General features: G+C 48.7%; 1 protein-coding gene across 2 annotated transcripts in view; it reads right to left on the bottom strand.

Moving 5' to 3' along the window:
• SMC1B (structural maintenance of chromosomes 1B) overlaps window positions 1-19,532 on the bottom strand; it is a 619,466-nt gene that overhangs the window by 511,197 nt on the left and 88,737 nt on the right. For both annotated transcript variants that reach the window (XM_063928898.1, XM_063928897.1), the window contains exon 3: window positions 10,263-10,375. In XM_063928898.1, coding sequence (XP_063784968.1) covers window positions 10,263-10,375 — 113 coding nt within the window. The remainder of the gene's footprint in view (window positions 1-10,262; window positions 10,376-19,532) is intronic.

Raw genomic sequence — 19,532 nt, 5'->3', positions numbered from 1 at the left:
ATGTGCCGTTTTGAGTCGGCATCACCTGTCCACTGCCGAGTCCACAGGACCCTTCTGGCCGAAATCGACATTGCATTTATTCTAGAGCCCAGAAGGTTAATATCTCTCTGGGCATCTCTCATATACAGGACAGCGTCTTTTATATGCCCCAGGGTCAGTAATATAGTATCCTTGTCCAAGGTATCAAGTTCTTCAGATAAAGTATCTGTCCATGCTGCGACAGCACTACACATCCAGGCCGACGCAATTGCCGGCCTTAGCAGAGTACCTGAATGTGTATAAATGGACTTCAGAATACCTTCCTGCTTTCTATCCGCAGGATCCTTTAGGGTGGCCGTATCCTGTGACGGCAGGGTTACCTTCTTAGATAAGCGTGTCAAAGCTTTGTCTACCCTAGGGGAGGATTCCCAGCGTAACCTGTCCGTTGGCGGGAAAGGATACGCCATAAGCAACCGTTTGGAAATCTGCACTTTCCTATCTGGAGATTCCCAAGCTTTTTCACATAACTCATTTAACTCATGTGAAGGGGGAAAAGTCACCTCATGCCTTTTTTCCCCAAACATATAAACCCTCTTGTCAGGGACTGGGTTTTCCTCTGAGATGTGTAATACATCCTTCATTGCTATAATCATGTAGCGGATGGCTTTAGCCATTTTAGGCTGCAACTTTGCATCATCGCCATCGACACTGGAGTCAGAATGCGTGTCGATATCTGTGTCAACTATTTGGGATAGTGGACGCTTCTGAGACCCTGACGGCCTCTGCGTTGTAGGGTCAGGCATGGGTTGAGACCCTGACTGTCCCAAGGCTTCTGCTTTATCAAACCTTTTATGCAAGGAATTAACATTATCATTTAAAACCTTTCACATATCCATCCAATCGGGTGTCGGCGCCGTCGGCGGCGATACCACATTCATCTGTACCTGCTCTGCTTCCACATAGCCTTCCTCGTCAAACATGTCGACACAAGCGTACCGACACCACACACACAGGGGATGCTCTATTTGAGGACAGAACCCCAACAAGGCCCTTTGGAGAGACAGAGAGAGAGTATGCCAGCACACACCCCAGCGCTATATGACCCAGGAATTACACAGTAACTTAGTGTTTACCCAGTAGCTGCTGTATACACTGATTTTACGCTAAATTTATGTGCCCCCCCCCCCTGTCTTTTTACCCTCTTTCTACCGTGATTCTGCAGGGGAGAGCCTGGGGAGCTTCCTCTCAGCGGAGCTGTGGAGAGAAAATGGCGCTGGTGAGTGCTGAGGAAGAAGCCCCGCCCCCTCAGCGGCGGGCTTCTGTCCCGCGATTTTGTGTAAAATAATGTCGGGGGCTCATGCATATATACAGTGCCCAACTGTATATATGCTCTTTTATGCCAAGAGGTACTTAATTGCTGCCCAGGGTGCCCCCCCCTCCCTGCGCCCTGCACCCTACAGTGACCGGAGTGTGCGGGTTTAATGTGGGAGCAATGGCGCACAGCTGCAGTGCTGTGCGCTACCTCATATGAAGACTGGAGTCTTCTGCCGCCGCTTTCGAAGTCTTCTTGCTTCTCACGCCGGCTTCTGGCTCTGCGAGGGGTACGGCGGCGCGGCTCTTGGATCGGACGACCAAGGGTGCGTTCCAGTGTTCGATCCCTCTGGAGCTAATGGTGTCCAGTAGCCTAAGAAGCATGACCTATCCACAGTGAGTAGGTCTGCTTCTCTCCCCTCAGTCCCACGTAGCAGAGAGTCTGTTGCCAGCAGATCTCTCTGAAAATAAAAAAAAACCCTAACAAAATACTTTCTATTCAGCAAGCTCAGGAGAGCTCACTAAAGTGCACCCAGCTCGTCCGGGCACAGATTCAAACTGAGGTCTGGAGGAGGGACATAGAGGGAGGAGCCAGTGCACACCAGTATTCCTAATTCTTTCTTAAAGTGCCCTGTCTCCTGCGGAGCCCGTCTATTCCCCATGGTCCTTACGGAGTCCCCAGCATTCACTAGGACGTTAGAGAAATACGTATTAAAGTATATCTTTGTGAAAATCCTATATCAATATAAAACCTGACGCACTAAGCCCCCTCAGGTTATAGAATATAGGGATAGGAAGTTGAGTGAAAGACACAAAATGGACACCACTCAGCTAGCTAATGCACACACAGATAGTCACAGTTTGTACAATGCAGAGGTTATTACTAACAATAATACTGCACTGGACTAGCTTATATATATAGCTATGTAGTCAATAGATATAACACTGCACAGTAAGAACTGGATGTATATCACAGGGTAATTGTACTAGAAAACCCTGACTAAATGCACTTTCTTAACTAGCACTGTCTAAAAAGACAGGTAGAATACTTAAGTGTCATGTAAAGTCACAGCACTGACAACCAGGCGGCTTTACACAGGAGGATTTGCCCAAGCAGTCCCAGGAACAGTGAAGCTGAGAGATAATGGCGCCCAGACACTGACAGGGAGTGAGGGAGAGACAGATATGCAGCTCCAGGGCGGGAACATTTGCGGGAAATGGCGCCCTGGGGCTGGGGGAGGGGCTTCAGGTCTAAGCCTTATCCCCCTGCTGGCAGAACCACCGGGTACTGTGGGCTACTGAAAATGGTTGAGAGAGAAAAGCTGACCTGCACCCATGCCCTGGTGATTTAGTGGAATCGCCTGTACTGCCACAGTGTCCACCGCCAGCGCGCGGCCCGCCTCCCACTGACCGCACCGGATCGCGATAAAGTCTGGGTCGCGCAAGCGGGACCCACTCACCACCTCCCGAAGCGCGGCCACGCGATCCTGGAGAGCTCCCTTCGTGTGCCTGACCGTGAAGAAAACCGGAGCCTCCTGCTGTAGTTACCTGGCAGCCAGGGCTCGGGAGTTTACAGTGCCGCTGGGGAGAGCTGGAGCTGCAGCAGTGAATGTCTTCTGACATTTACCACCGCTGCTGCCCTTGTAGTCTTCATTTTTTTCTTCAAAAAAAGCTCTTCTTAGGGCTGCCTGGAGCAGCCCCTCTGTTATGTGCCTGCTTACTGCAGCACCAACTACAAAACTGAGCTCCTGTGCAGGGAGGCGGGGTTATAGATGAGGCGGCACAATGCATTCTGGGAACAGTCAAAGATTTTCAGCCTGTTGGTGCCTCGGATCAAGATCCTACTCTACACCCCTATGTCTATCCTTGTGGAGCCCAGTGTATCCCGCAGCAGAAAAACCCGACCAAGATCTGAGACATTTTAACTAGACTGGATCCTTGCAGGAATAGGACAAAGCATGAAAGGATCTGCTGACAAGCTTCCAATTTATAGTGCCTATACTGGCTCCCAGATCCACCTGTCAATAATTGCACGGGGGGGGGGGATCATATAACTATAAACATATGGAGTAAGCATGCATAAAAAAAATAAGAATTTACTTACCGATAATTCTATTTCTCATAGTCCGTAGTGGATGCTGGGAACTCCGAAAGGACCATGGGGAATAGCGGCTCCGCAGGAGACTGGGCACAAAAGTAAAAGCTTTAGGACTAGCTGGTGTGCACTGGCTCCTCCCCCTATGACCCTCCTCCAAGCCTCAGTTAGGACACTGTGCCCGGACGAGCGTACACAATAAGGAAGGATTTTGAATCCCGGGTAAGACTCATACCAGCCACACCGTACAACCTGTGATCTGAACCCAGTTAACAGCATGATAACAGAGGAGCCTCTGAAAAGATGGCTCACAACAATAATAACCCGATTTTTGTAACTATGTACAAGTATTGCAGACAATCCGCACTTGGGATGGGCGCCCAGCATCCACTACGAACTATGAGAAATAGAATTATCGGTAAGTAAATTCTTATTTTCTCTGACGTCCTAGTGGATGCTGGGAACTCCGAAAGGACCATGGGGATTATACCAAAGCTCCCAAACCGGCTGGAGAGTGCGGATGACTCTGCAGCACCGAATGAGAGAACTCCAGGTCCTCCTCAGCCAGGGTATCAAATTTGTAGAATTTAGCAAACGTGTTTGCCCCTGACCAAGTAGCTGCTCGGCAAAGTTGTAAAGCCGAGACTCCTCGGGCAGCCGCCCAAGATGAGCCCATCTTCCTTGTGGAGTGGGCATTTACAGATTTTTGGCTGTGGCAGGCCTGCCACAGAATGTGCAAGCTGAATTGTACTACAAATCCAACGAGCAATAGTCTGCTTAGAAGCAGGAGCACCCAGTTTGTTGGGTGCATACAGGATAAACAGCGAGTCAGATTTTCTGACTCCAGCCGTCCTGGAAACATATATTTTCAGGGCCCTGACAACGTCTAGCAACTTGGAGTCCTCCAAGTCCCTAGTAGCCGCAGGCACCACAATAGGTTGGTTCAGGTGAAACGCTGAAACCACCTTAGGGAGAAACTGAGGACGAGTCCTCAATTCTGCCCTGTCCGAAAGGAAAATCAGATAAGGGCTTTTACAGGATAAAGCCGCCAATTCTGACACGCGCCTGGCCCAGGCCAGGGCCAACAGCATGACCACTTTCCATGTGAGATATTTTAACTCCACAGATTTAAGTGGTTCAAACCAATGTGACTTTTGGAAACCAAAAACTACATTGAGATCCAAAGGTGCCACTGGAGGCACAAAAGGAGGCTGTATATGCAGTACCCCTTTTACAACGTCTGAACTTCAGGGACTGAAGCTAGTTCTTTTTGGAAGAAAATTGACAGGGCCGAAATTTGAACCTTAATGGACCCCAATTTTAGGCCCATAGACACTCCTGTTTGCAGGAAATGTAGGAATCGACCCAGTTGAATTTCCTCCGTCGGGCCTTACTGGCCTCGCATCACGCAACATATTTTCGCCAAATGCGGTGATAATGTTTTGCGGTTACATCCTTCCTGGGTTTGATCAGGATAGGGATGACTTCATCCGGAATGCCTTTTTTTTCCTTCAGGATCAGGCGTTCAACCGCCATGCCGTCAAACGCAGCCGCGGTTCTTGGAACAGACAGGGTCCTTGCTGGAGCAGGTCCCTTCTTAGAGGTAGAGGCCACGGATCCTCCGTGAGCATCTCTTGAAGTTCCGGTTACCAAGTCCTTCTTGGCCAATCCGGAGCCACGAATATAGTGCTTACTCCTCTCCATCTTATCAATCTCAGTACCTTGGGTATGAGAGGCAGATGAGGGAACACATACACTGACTAGTACACCCACGGTGTTACCAGAGCGTCTACAGCTATTGCCTGAAGGTCCCTTGACCTGGCGCAATACCTGTCGAGTTTTTCCCAACGGTTTATAATCATGTGGAAGACTTCTGGGTGAAGTCCCCACTCTCCCGGGTGGAGGTCGTGTCTGCTGAGGAAGTCTGCTTCCCAGTTGTCCACTCCCGGAATTGCTGACAGTGCTATCACATGATTTTCCGCCCAGCGAAGAATCCTTGCAGCTTCTGCCATTGCCCTCCTGCTTCTTGTGCCACCCTGTCTGTTTACGTGGGTGACTGCCGTGATGTTGTCCGACTGGATCAACACCGGCTGACCTTGAAGCAGAGGTCTTGCTAAGCTTAGAGCATTGTAAATGGCCCTTAGCTTCAGGATATTTATGTGAAGTGATGTCTCCAGGCTTGACCATAAGCCCTGGAAATTCCTTCCCTGTGTGACTGCTCCCCAGCCTCGCAGGCTGGCATCCGTGGTCACCAGGACCCAGTCCTGAATGCCGAATCTGCGGCCCTCTAGAAGATGAGCACTCTGCAACCAACACAGGAGGGACACCCTTGTTCTTGGTGACAGGGTTATACGCTGATGCATCTGAAGATGCGACCCGGACCATTTGTCCAGCAGGTCCCACTGGAAAGTTCTTGCGTGGAATCTGCCGAATGGGATTGCTTCGTAGGAAGCCACCATTTTACCCAGAACCCTTGTGCATTGATGCACTGAGACTTGGCTCGGTTTTAGGAGGTTCCTGACTAGCTCGGATAACTCCCTGGCTTTCTCCTCCCGGAGAAACACCTTTTTCTGGACTGTGTCCAGGATCATCCCTAGGAACAGAAGACGAGTCGTCGTAACCAGCTGCGATTTTGGAATATTGAGAATCCAATCGTGTTGCCGCAACACTACCTGAGATAGTGCTACACCGACCTCCAACTGTTCCCTGGATCTTACCCTTATCAGGGAATCGTCCAAGTAAGGGATAACTAAAATTCCCTTCCTTCGAAGGAATATCATCATTTCGGCCATTACCTTGGTAAAGACCCGGGGTGCCGTGGACCATCCATACGGCAGCGTCTGAACTGATAGTGACAGTTCTGTACCATAAACCTGAGGTACCCTTGGTGAGAAGGGTAAATTGGGACATGAAGGTAAGCATCCTTGATGTCCCGAGACATCATGTAGTCCCCTTCTTCCAGGTTCGCAATCACTGCTCTGAGTGACTCAATCTTGAATTTGAACCTCTGTATGTAAGTGTTTAAAGATTTTAGATTTAGAATCGGTCTCACCGAGCCGTCCGGCTTCGGTACCACAACAGTGTGGAATAATACCCCCTTCCCTGTTGCAGGAGGGGTACCTTGATTATCACCTGCTGGGAATACAGCTTGTGAATGGCTTCCAAAACTGTCTCCCTGTCAGAAGGAGACATCGGTAAAGCCGACTTTAGGAAACGGCGAGGGGGAGACGTCTCGAATTCTAATTTGTACCCCTGAGATATCACCTGACGGATCCAGGGGTCTACTTGCGAGTGAGCCCACTGCGCGCTGAAATTCATTGAGACGGGCCCCCCACCGTGCCTGATTCTGCTTGTAAAGCCCCAGCGTCATACTGAGGGCTTGGCAGAGGCGGGAGAGGGTTTCTGTTCCTGGGAACTGGCTGATTTCTGCAGCCTTTTTCCTCTCCCTCTGTCACGGGGCAGAAATGAGGAACCTTTTGCCCGCTTGTCCACGAAAAGACTGCGCCTGATAATACGGCGTCTTCTCATGTTGAGAGGCGACCTGGGGTACAAACGTGGATTTCCCAGCTGTTGCCGTGGCCACCAGGTCTGAAAGACCGACCCCAAATAACTCCTCCCCTTAATAAGGCAATACTTCCAAATGCCGTTTGAAATCCGCATCACCTGACCACTGTCGTGTCCATAACCCTCTACTGGTAGAAATGGACAACGCACTTAGACTTGATGCCAGTCGGCAAATATTCCGCTGTGCATCACGCATATATAGAAATGCATCTTTTAACTGCTCTATAGGCAAAAATATACTGTCCCTATCTAGGGTATCAATATTTTCAGTCAGGGAATCCGACCACGCCAACCCAGCACTGCACATCCAGGCTGAGGCGATTGCTGGTCGCAGTATAACACCAGTATGTGTGTAAATACATTTTAGGATACCCTCCTGCTTTCTATCAGCAGGATCCTTAAGGGCGGCCATCTCAGGAGAGGGTAGAGCCCTTACAAGCGTGTGAGCGCTTTATCCACCCTAGGGGGTGTTTCCCAACGCACCCTAACCTCTGGCGGGAAAGGATATAATGCCAATAACATTTTAGAAATTATCAGTTGTTATCGGGGGAAACCCACGCATCATCACACACCTCATTTAATTTCTCAGATTCAGGAAAACTACAGGTAGTTTTTCCTCACCGAACATAATACCCCTTTTTGGTGGTACTCGAATTATCAGAAATGTGTAAAACATTTTTCATTGCCTCCATCATGTAACGTGTGGCCCTACTGGAAGTCACATTTGTCTCTTCACCGTCGACACTGGAGTCCGTATCCGTGTCGGCGTCTATATCTGCCATCTGAGGTAACGGGCGCTTTAGAGCCCCTGACGGCCTATGAGACGTCTGGACAGGCACAAGCTGAGTAGCCGGCTGTCTCATGTCAACCACTGTCTTTTATACAGAGCTGACACTGTCACGTAATTCCTTCCAACAGTTCATCCACTCAGGTGTCGACCCCCTAGGGGGTGACATCACTATTACAGGCAATCTGCTCCGTCTCCACATCATTTTTCTCCTCATACATGTCGACACAAACGTACCAACACACAGCACACACACAGGGAATGCTCTGATATAGGACAGGACCCCACTAGCCCTTTGGGGAGACAGAGGGAGAGTTTGCCAGCACACACCAGAGCGCTATATATATATACAGGGATAACCTTATATAAGTGTTTTTCCCCTTATAGCTGCTGTATTGTTTATACTGCGCCTAATTAGTGCACCCCTCTCTTTTTTAACCCTTTCTGTAGTGTAGTGACTGCAGGGGAGAGCCAGGGAGCTTCCCTCCAACGGAGCTGTGAGGGAAAATGGCGCCAGTGTGCTGAGGAGATAGGCTCCGCCCCCTTATCGGCGGCCTTATCTCCCGTTTTTCTATGTATTCTGACAGGGGTTAAATGCATCCATATAGCCCAGGAGCTATATGTGATGCATTTTTTGCCATCCAAGGTGTTTTTATTGCGTCTCAGGGCGCCCCCCCCCAGCGCCCTGCACCCTCAGTGACCGGAGTGTGAAGTGTGCTGAGAGCAATGGCGCACAGCTGCAGTGCTGTGCGCTACCTTGTTGAAGACTGACATCTTCTGCCGCCGATTTTCCGGACCTCTTCTGCTCTTCTGGCTCTGTAAGGGGGACGGCGGCGCGGCTCTGGGACCCATCCATGGCTGGGCCTGTGATCGTCCCTCTGGAGCTAATGTCCAGTAGCCTAAGAAGCCCAATCCACTCTGCACGCAGGTGAGTTCGCTTCTTCTCCCCTTAGTCCCTCGATGCAGTGAGCCTGTTGCCAGCAGGACTCACTGAAAATAAAAAAAACCTAATTTAAACTTTTACTCTAAGCAGCTCAGGAGAGCCAACTAGATTGCACCCTTCTCGTTCGGGCACAAAAATCTAACTGAGGCTTGGAGGAGGGTCATAGGGGGAGGAGCCAGTGCACACCAGCTAGTCCTAAAGCTTTTACTTTTGTGCCCAGTCTCCTGCGGAGCCGCTATTCCCCATGGTCCTTTCGGAGTTTCCAGCATCCACTAGGACGTCAGAGAAAGAAAGGAAATATGTAGTAAATTGTGAACATGCAACAAAGGTAAACTGACCATGTAAAGAGTCTTTCACTGTTACAGCAGAAATCAGATGAATTACCCTTTCACATCGCCAAAGTCGAATCCCACCCGGGAAGTGGAAATGAGTCCTTCCCGGATGGGATCCGGCATTGGACGCTACTGCTGGCTTCCCTGACCCGGCAATATGCTTGGCGGGTTGACATGGCGGCGGGGGGGCAGAGCCGGCAGCAGGTGGCGAAGGCGGCGCTGGGGGATGAGGTCATCCCCGCTCCGCCTCGCCCTGTTGTAGTGAACAGGTCCTGGGTCATATCGACCAGGGAGCCCGTTTACGCTGCCACTGACTTGGTATTCAACCCGGGAATAACACTGCTTTATTCCCGGGTTGAATTACCGGGTCAGTCGACCCTGGATTTCGACTATGGCGCTTTCACCCCACACGCCAACCCGTGTCGACCCGACAATATGCCGGGTCGATACTGGGTTATTTGTGCGGTGTGAAAGGGGTAGAGAAAGTAATAACTACGGACCTATGTATGACAGTTATGTCTATTACCTAAGCCATTGTTCATCTTTAATATAATAATGCACTATTATCTATACATTACATAACATTGATAAAGATGACTTGTCACCATTCAGCAAAGGTTATTAAATTAAATAAGCAGTATTAGGAGCCTAGTGTTGGATGTCACTCCTACAAATGCTCAAAAATGGGAGCAATCCTCGCTGTGAGATTCACAAGTGAGGTACCAAATTTTGTTTTTGGGGTCCTATGATTGCAAGATACGACATACATTTAATTGTGAATGTCCCTGTTGGGGTCTCTGAACAATGACACGCTCATAGCAAAGGTTGAACACCACTGCAGTAAAGTATTAGTAAAGTCTTACCGGATTCATCCTAGGGGAAAACTTTTTTTTATATATTTTTTTTCAGAAAGGAAATCTTCAACATCATCCCTTATATCAGTTTCCCAAACTTACCCATTACAATCCAGGTTTTAAGGATATCCTTGCTTGACTCCAGATGGTAAAGACAAATTGACTGAGGTACTAATGAAGTCACCTGTGCTCAAGCATGGATCTCCTTAAAACCTGGACTGCAACGTGTGGACACTCTGCCTTATATTGGTTCGCAACGTCTGCACACAAACAACAGACCTCACTCTATGCAGATGTATGACTAGTTGGAAATAAATATGTTAAATATTCCCCGCAAAAAAATAACCAAAATCCAAGGCTATTTTGGATCAAATCAGTAAACTGCTATATGCCTTACCTGAAATACCAGGCAATTTCTGGCTTTTACAATGATTCCAATCTTTTCAAGCTCAGCAACATATGCTGAACGTCCTACAAGACTGTTATTGAGTCGATATTCTGAAGAACCTCCTGACAAGGAACATTGGATTGTTAGACTTCTGGTACATCGTTTTTTTTTAAATCCATTTGGGAACACTGGACCATGGGTATATAGAGCCGCCTTCTCCTTTAAGAATTTGTCACAATGAATGAATTCAAAGCTCTTCAATATCCCCATTCTGCAGTTATTTCCCTAGCCAAAGCGCCAGAGAGAAACAAAAGCAAGATAGGGAGACATCACACCCGAAAAACATTTAACTTTGCCAACTGAGTGCATCTAGTCCGTACTAGAATTCAGACGTACTTTACTCTCGTTGTATTACTTGGTAATTTCTATTAGGAACAGTGGAATTGAATCAAGTGGGTTTTACAACAACCCTCAAATAAAGGCTATTTCAATACACAAATGTTACGCTTTAGTATATTACAAACTGGAATTGGAAGTCTATCAAACCACAACATCTCTTTTAACAAAATGTCTAATAATAAAATACATACTACACACTACACATGCATTACAGCGTGGTCTCTAACCTACCGAAAACGACCTCAGATTTTCACACAAGTCCTAAAAGTAGATAAAGAGAATCAAATCAAACAAATAAAACTAAAAAAATTAGATGTGCTAATTTTTTTATTGAGGAAAATGACCCAATATCACATATCTGTGAGTGTCAAAAGTATGTGAACCTTTAGGTTTAGCAAATATTTTGAAGGTGAAATTTTCTCAATAAAAAAATGAGCACGTCTAATATTTTTGTCTCATTTGTTGGATTTGGTACTCTTCATGTACTTTTAGGCCAAATTTAAGCAGAAAATAGGATTTTAATACCTACCGGTAAATCCTTTCTCATAGTTTATAAGGGATATTGGGGGAATCTAGTACGATGGGGTATAGACGGGGTCCAAAGGAGCCAGTGCACTTTAAATTTCTTCAACTGGGTGTGCTGGCTCCTCCCCTCTATTCTCCCTCCCACAGGCAGTTATAGGTAAAAACGTGCCCGAAGGAGAGAGGACAAATATGAGAGAAGGAAATATGATAACAAAGAGTGGTGAGATTTACAAACCAGCACACCACTAACATACAACGACCAGCAACGGATGGAAACAATAACAGCAACAGCTGAACAGGTAACCACATAACAAGAACATGCAGAAAAGTCAACGCACTGAGGCGGGCGCCCAATATTCCTTATGGACTACGAGAAAAGGATTTACCAGTAGGTATTAAAATCCTATTTTCTCTAGCATCCATAAGGGATAATGGGGGACTCTAGTACGATGGGGACGTCCCAAAGCCTAATCCAATGAGAAATGGACTGCTTTGAAGCAGGACAACACTTTTTCTGAGCATCATAGAGCACGAACAAAGAATCCGTCTTTCTGATCCAAGCCGTTCTCTTGACATAGATCTTCAAGGCTCGCACAGCATCCAATGCCTCCGGAGGAGCAGACTCGCCAGAACTGGACGGAATCACAATAGGCTAATTCAAGGGAAATGCAGAGACAACCTTCGTCAGGAACTGCTGTCTAGTCCGGTGCTCTGCTATGTCTTCATAAATGACCAAGTATGGACTTTTACACGACAAGGCCCCCAATTCCAAGACACAGCGAGCAGAGGCCAGGGCCAGTAACATCACCGCCTTCCACGTAAGGTAATTGTCTTCTACAGTCATCAGAGGTTCACAAAAGGAGGACTGTAGAAAATCCAATACCACATTCAGATCCCAGGGCGCTGTAGGCGGCACAAAAGGAGGTTGGATGTGGAGCACCCCCTGCAAGAAGATCTGAAATTCAGGCAACACTGACAATTTTTACTGGAAGAAAATGGAGAGGGCTGAAATCTGTACCTTAATGGAACCCAGACATAAGCCCTTATCCACACCAGCCTGCAGGAAACGTAAGAAACGTCCCAAGTGAAACTCAGGTACGCTTGATGAGGCGGACAAATCAGAATATGGAGATAGGCGTCCTTAATGTCCAAGGAGACCACAAACTCCGGTTCTTCCAGGCCTGCAATCACTGCTCACAGGGTTTCAAGCTTAAGGGAGGCAAAGAGTTTACCTCTCTTTTGAGGGCTATTCAGGCCCTTCACATTAAAAGAATGTACCCGGAGACCCATGGGCAAGCAGCAAAGAGGTAGGCAGAATAGAGAGAGTGTAGAGTTCCGAAAGTAGGGTAAGAAAGAAGAGAAATAGATGATAGGGATACAAAGCGTAAGATAGCAAAGAGAGTACCCGGAGACCCATGGGCAAGCAGCAAAGAGGTAGGCAGAATAGAGAGAGCGTAGAGTTCCGAAAGTAGGGTAAGAAAGAAGAGAAATAGATGATAGGGATACTGTTAGGTTCCTGGTGCTCAGAACAAGGGAGATGTTTATGAAGTGAGTCCAGAGCACCAGGACGTAACGCTGAGAAAGGGGAATGGAAAGCGAATAGCCCCTGGCGCCCTATCTCCGTTGTCTCGCCCGTGCTGTCAGTACACTCTTGCGAGACTATGGTTGCTTGAGCCCATGGCAGCCGCGTTTGAAGGGCAGATTACGTCTGCCCAACTTCGATGCCCCCTCAGGTCTTAATGAGAGACAAAGAGTGTACCGAGACAGGGTGATAACAAGGGGCCCTCTTACTGAAACAACCAAAGCCAGGGGCTACTAACTAGCCAAAAACTAAATGTATGTGCGGCTTGCCGCCAAAGGAAAAGAACAACAAAGGAAATGCTGACCACATGCCGACACAATACTTTTGTGTACCGGCGGTGACAGCATAAGCAGAACCCTCTGCAAAACATCAGTGACAGAAATAATAACGGAATACAGCGGCCTAGGCCGACGGACGCGGCAGAGCCGCTACTCACGGAACCGGTACGAATACTGGCAAATGGACAGGAACTCCCAATGTTGCTGACACAGACTCTCAGAACTGGAGGACAGGCAGAATCCCAAACGACAGACCGGTGAACACCAAGAAGCCAGAATCTTGACCAGGCACAGGCAAAGCCACTGGACCTCAGGACAGGAACGCCTCACGGCAGGACACGGGATCAGACACAGAAATCGACACAGGGACCGACACAGGAATCGACACAGGAAGCAGCTCGACTGACACTGCTACACAGGAGCTAGCAGGAACCAAGCTCAGAACTCAAGCAGACTGGAAACCTAGAAATATCACCAGCGTCTGTGAATAGCACTGAGCCAGCATATAACAGAGGCCTAATTAATAATCTCATGCAGCTGCCCTGTTGCATGACTCCAAACTGACAAGATGCAATTAGCAGCCAGGTGAGGCTGAACACATGGGAACAAGCTGCAATTACACAGACTCACCAGCGGCAGCAACCAAGAATACTCTCAAACAGAGCAACGGGAAATCCTGGCCTGCGAAACAACTTATAAACATAAAATAGGAATGAACCACTACCTGTGGTTTATAACAGTATCCCCTCCTTAAGGGTGAGCTCCGAGCACCCCATGACACCCACGGAGAACATGAACAGAAGAATAACATAAAATACCTAACTGACATGCAAAACAGGAATGAGCCACAGCCGTGGCTCATAACAGTACCCCCCCCCCCCCTTGAGGAGGGGTCAAAGGACCCCAAAATACAGACTATCCAAAACAAGGGATAAAAAAAAAAAAAAACCTGACACACTGGTCTAACAGACACGAAAACAGAAACAAGCTGCAACCACAGCTTGTAACAGTGCCCTCCCCCTGACGGTGGCCACTGGACACAAGATAAGGAAAGAAGAAAAAAATTTTTTTTTTTTTTTATATCAAGGCAAGAGTCAAAAATTATTTCTTTTTCTTCTTCTTCTTTTTACAGAGCTCTTTAGGTCTGACCAAGGTAATTCCCCAAACATTGTCTGAACTGATGCTACCACCCAGCAAGGCTGCGTTCAAATCAGAGACAGGTTTCTTACCCTTGGGAGCTGAACTTTCTGGCAAAGTACTATTATTAGAAGAAGAAGAAGTCAGAAAAGCACATCCTGCAGTCAAAGCAACGGGCTGGAACTCTTGTGCCGAGTTTACAGTATTTGGTGGACTCTCAGCAGACAAGACGGGTGACTTAGAGGAAACTGAACCAATTTCTTTGGAACCATGGGGGTCATTCCGAGTTGTTCGCTCGCAAGCCGTTTTTAGCAGCTTTGCACACGCTAAGCCTACGCCTACTGGGAGTGAATCTTAGCATAGTAAAATTGCAAACGAAAGATTCGCAATATTGCGAAAAGACATCTCCGTGCAGTTTCTGAGTAGCTCCAGACTTACTCGGCATCTGCGATCAGTTCTGAGCTTGTCGTTCCTGGTTTGACGTCACAAACACACCCAGCGTTTGCCCAGCCACTCCTCCGTTTCTCCAGCCACTCCCGCGTTTTTCCCAGAAACTGTAGCGTTTTTTCCCACACGCCCATAAAACGGCCTGTTTCCGCCCAGAAACACCCACTTCCTGTCAATCACATTACGATCGCCTGAACGAAGAAAAAGCCGTGAGTAAAATACCTAACTTCATAGCAAATTTACTAGGCGCAGTCGCAGTGCGAACATTGCGCATGCGCACTAAGCGGAAAATCGCTGCGATGCGATGAAATTTACTGAGCGAACAACTCGGAATGACCCCCCATATCTTTTAATAATTGCATCACTGAATGCTGGGGGATCCTGAAGAATGGGATCTTCAGCTTTCATTAGGCTGGTCGCCCACTCAAAAGGCTCTCCTCTAAAAGAATAAATCAGATAGAGCACAATGTTCTCTGAAGTGATGCCCAGAAATGGTCTAGACAACATAATAATGTAATAGTGTTTGTAAAGCGCCAGAAATTGGGCTAAGTCCCCATCAAAGATTATGGATGTCGAGATATCAACAGAGTCAGGATCTGTTTCCTTCCCATCTGACTGACTGGAGTGCTTTGCTAGGACCTGGTCACTATTGACCTTACTCGAGGCTGAGACTCTCTGAACCCCACCCGGGGCAGTGACTTTCTGAACCCCACACGGGGCAGTGACTTTTTGAACCCCACCCGGGGCAGTGACTTTTTGAACCCCACCCGGGGCAGTGACTTTCTGAACCCCAACCGGGGCAGTGACTTTCTGAACCCCAACGGGGGCAGTGACTTTCTGGAACCCCGCCGGGGCAGTGGCCTCCGGGAACCCCGCTGGGGCAGTGGCCTCCGGGAACCCCGCTGGGGTCAGCACCTCGGATTCTTTTACTGGGACCGAGCCGTCGGCCTCCCCCACTGGGACCGAGTCATCGGCCTCCCTCTCTGAGTCGATAATTATCGAAACTTCTCCCGGGACTATGACTTCCGGGACTTTTGCTGAAGCTATAACCTTCAGCACCTCCACTAATGCTACGCCTCTTAAGTTCTTTCCTGGGGAAGCGACCTCTAGACCCTTCTTAGAGGCTGCGTCTCTCGAGACCCCACTTGGGAATATTACTTCAAATATCCCTTCTGGGGTTTTGCTTCTCGAGTTCCCTTCTAGAACTATGGTTTTAGATACCCTTTCTGGGGTTGCGCTTTTCAAGTCCCTACCTGGGGTAACAGCTTCTGAGACCCCTTCTGGTATGGACACCTGAGCTACAATATTTGATGTCCCTCTATAAGCTTGGGCATCGGGTACCGCTCCAGCACTCTGGGCATCGGGTACCGCTCCAGCACTCTGGACATCGGGTACCGCTCCAGCACTCTGGGCATCGGGTACCGCTCCAGCACTCTGGGCATCGGGTACCGCACCAAGATCCTGAGCATTGGGCACCTCTCCAGGACCCTGGGCAACGGGCACCACTCCAGGACCATGGGCTACGGGCACCACTCCAGGACCCTGGGCTACGGGCACCACTCCAGGACCCTGGGCTATGGGCACCACTCCAGGAGCTTGCAACTCTGCTTCAACAGGAACCTCAAGAGAGGAGAGAAACATTCTCTTTTGATTCCTGAATCTATAATGGGGCTCCCTTGCCCAAGGACCCCAATTATAGGACAGAGAGCTTTTTAGTGTCGGTTGTGTGACAAGTACCTCTGCCACAGTAGAGACAGGAGTAGGTCTTGTATCCTGACTCAACTTGGCCAGAGGGCAAGACTCGTCACCACACTTTGGCTTGCGCAACTCACAGGTCTGCAGATAGTGGCCTAAACCCCCACAATATAGGCATAAGTTTAAGTTTCTGCGACGCAGACGCTCCTCTTCTAAGAGCCTGGGCCGCAGAAAACTTTTAAACCTTTTCTCTTCAATTAAACCAGAGGATTCTCTTGTCACCATACTGTGAACAAGAGTCTGTTTAGAGATAGATGTACTCTCAACGACTTCTGGCAAGATGAGCAAGATTTTAGTCAGAAGGTTTTGCAGTTGCTTTAGGGATTGCTGCAAAACTTCTAGTCGCTCTGGTCTCAAAGCACTGAAAGCAGAGTTCAGGGCTGCGAGAGATGCCTGCAGGGCTTGCATAGTAGACATAGGAGGATTTAAAACTAGAAAAGACAAGACAAGGCAAGACTAGACAAGGCAAGACTAGACAAGGCAAGACAAGACTGGAATATTAAACTAGACAAGACAAGACTGAATTTTTAAACTAGACTAGACAGGACTGGATTCTAAACACCAGATTGGATTCTGCACACTGAATTCTAGACAGGACTGGATTCTACACTAGACACTGGACTGGGCCAAAAAAGGAAAAAAAAAGTTTTATTTCTTTTTTGTGGTATGGCTGGTGATAATGTTAGGTTCCTGGTGCTCAGAACAAGGGAGATGTTTATGAAGTGAGTCCAGAGCACCAGGACGTAACGTTGAGAAAGGGGAATGGAAAGGGAATAGCCCCTGGCGCCCTATCTCCGTTGTCTCGCCCGTGCTGTCAGTACACTCTTGCGAGACTATGGTTGCTTGAGCCCATGGCAGCCGCGTTTGAAGGGCGGATTACGTCTGCCCAACTTCGATGCCCCCTCAGGTCTTAATGAGACAAAGAGTGTACCGAGACAGGGTGATAACAAGGGGCCCTCTTACTGAAACAACCAAAGCCAGGGGCTACTAACTAGCCAAAAACTAAATGTATGTGCGGTTTGCCGCCAAAGGAAAAGAACAACAAAGGAAATGCTGACCACACGCCGACACAATACTTTTGTGTACCGGCGGTGACAGCATAAGCAGAACCCTCTGCAAAACACCAGTGACAGAAATAATAACGGAATACAGCGGCCTAGGCCGACGGACGCGGCAGAGCCGCTACTCACGGAACCAGTACGAATACTGGCAAATGGACAGGAACTCCCAATGTTGCTGACACAGACTCTCAGAACTGGAGGACAGGCAGAATCCCAAACGACAGACCGGTGAACACCAAGAAGCCAGAATCTTGACCAGGCACAGGCAAAGCCACTGGACCTCAGGACAGGAACGCCTCACGGCAGGACACGGGATCAGACACAGGAATCGACACAGGGACCGACACAGGAATCGACACAGGAAGCAGCTCGACTGACACTGCTACACAGGAGCTAGCAGGAACCAAGCTCAGAACTCAAGCAGACTGGAAACCTAGAAATATCACCAGCGTCTGTGAATAGCACTGAGCCAGCATATAACAGAGAGGCCTAATAAATAATCTCATGCAGCTGCCCTGTTGCATGACTCCAAACTGACAAGATGCAATTAGCAGCCAGGTGAGGCTGAACACATGGGAACAAGCTGCAATTACACAGACTCACCAGCGGTAGCAACCAAGAGTACTCTCAAACAGAGCAACGGGAAATCCTGGCCTGCGAAACAACTTATAAACATAAAATAGGAATGAACCACTACCTGTGGTTCATAACAGTATCCCCTCCTTAAGGGTGAGCTCCGAGCACCCCATGACACCCACGGGTTACATGAACAGAAGAATAACATAAAATACCTAACTGACATGCAAAACAGGAATGAGCCACAGCCGTGGCTCATAACAGATACAAAGCGTAAGATAGCGTGGTCAGAAAGGAGGGAGGAAGGAAAGGAAACCGGAAGGGAGGGGAGTGTAGCCGGTCGTCCGGCGGTAGAGGATGAAAAAAATAGAGCATGAAAAAAAAAAAGTATCACACTGTAACAAGGGGTAACATCATAACGGTTGAGAACCGACTAAGGGATCGGGAAGTTAGAACATGGGAGATCTAAAGGTAAACAGCTCCCCGGCTAGGGAGTACGACCAGGAAAGGTCGACACAAATATAGGTATGGTACGTCAACTCAGAAAGCTGGAAGTCCATCAGGGAACTGGAGGTGGAGCCGGAGAGACCGAAAATACTGGAACCGTGAACCACTCCGAACGGGGGGGCGGAGGTGGGTTCCGCTGTGTCCGTGGAGGCAGATGTGAAACAGAAAGGTCCTGTTCGTCGGTGTGGATACCCAGCTTGGAGAGCAGCAATTGAGCCTCGGGTGGGTTTCTGGCTGTGAGTAGCTTCCCTTGATGCCAAATTCCTACGTTTGGCTAGGGTGAGCGGGGATAAGTCCTGGAAGATCTGCAGGGAGACATTTTGGAAGGTCACAGACCCCAGTCGCCGGGCTTCTCTCATAACGGACTCTTTCGCGTTGAAGTAGTGCATTCGGAGAATGACGTCCCTGGGCTGGGAAGAGCCTTGGGAGCGGGGTCGGAGGGCTCGGTGTGCTCGGTCCAGGAGGAGATGGTCTTCGGGGGTGTCAGGTGACAGGAGGGTAAAGAAGCGTTTAAGGTAAAGATCAAGATTGGCCGCTTCAACTTCTTCAGGAATACCCCGTCTCCTGAGATTATTTCTCCTCACCCGATTGTCCTGGTCCTTATGCTCCTCCCGCAATTGGGCAACACCTTGGCGGAGTTGATGGAAGTCGGTCTCGACCGATTGTTGGAACGTCACCACCTCTTCCACTCGCAGCTCGAGTTGATCCGTTCTAGAGCCAATTTCGGCGATATCAGACTTTAGGGAGTGGAGAGCCTGGACAGAGGTCTTGACATCTCACACCTTTTTAAGGAGGTAGAGAAAGTCCCTGCGGGTAAGGGGTGTGAGATCGTCGTCATCAGGATCGGAGTCGGACGGACCATGGAGGTGTCCAGGAGCATCGGGCCTGTTCTTGGCTGGAGTGCTCTTTTTAGTAAGGAATGGGGTGAGGTCAGATCCCTGCGATTTTTTGCCACCTCTGGGCATCTTGTACACATGATAAGGGGGGTAGACGGCAGAATGGGGGGTAGAGA

The sequence above is a fragment of the Pseudophryne corroboree genome, chromosome 6, assembly GCF_028390025.1.
Source record: "Pseudophryne corroboree isolate aPseCor3 chromosome 6, aPseCor3.hap2, whole genome shotgun sequence".
NCBI classification, from domain to species: Eukaryota; Metazoa; Chordata; class Amphibia; order Anura; family Myobatrachidae; genus Pseudophryne; species Pseudophryne corroboree.
The sequence above is the reverse complement of the archived record's forward strand: the minus strand, read 5'-3'. Positions and strand labels throughout refer to the sequence as shown.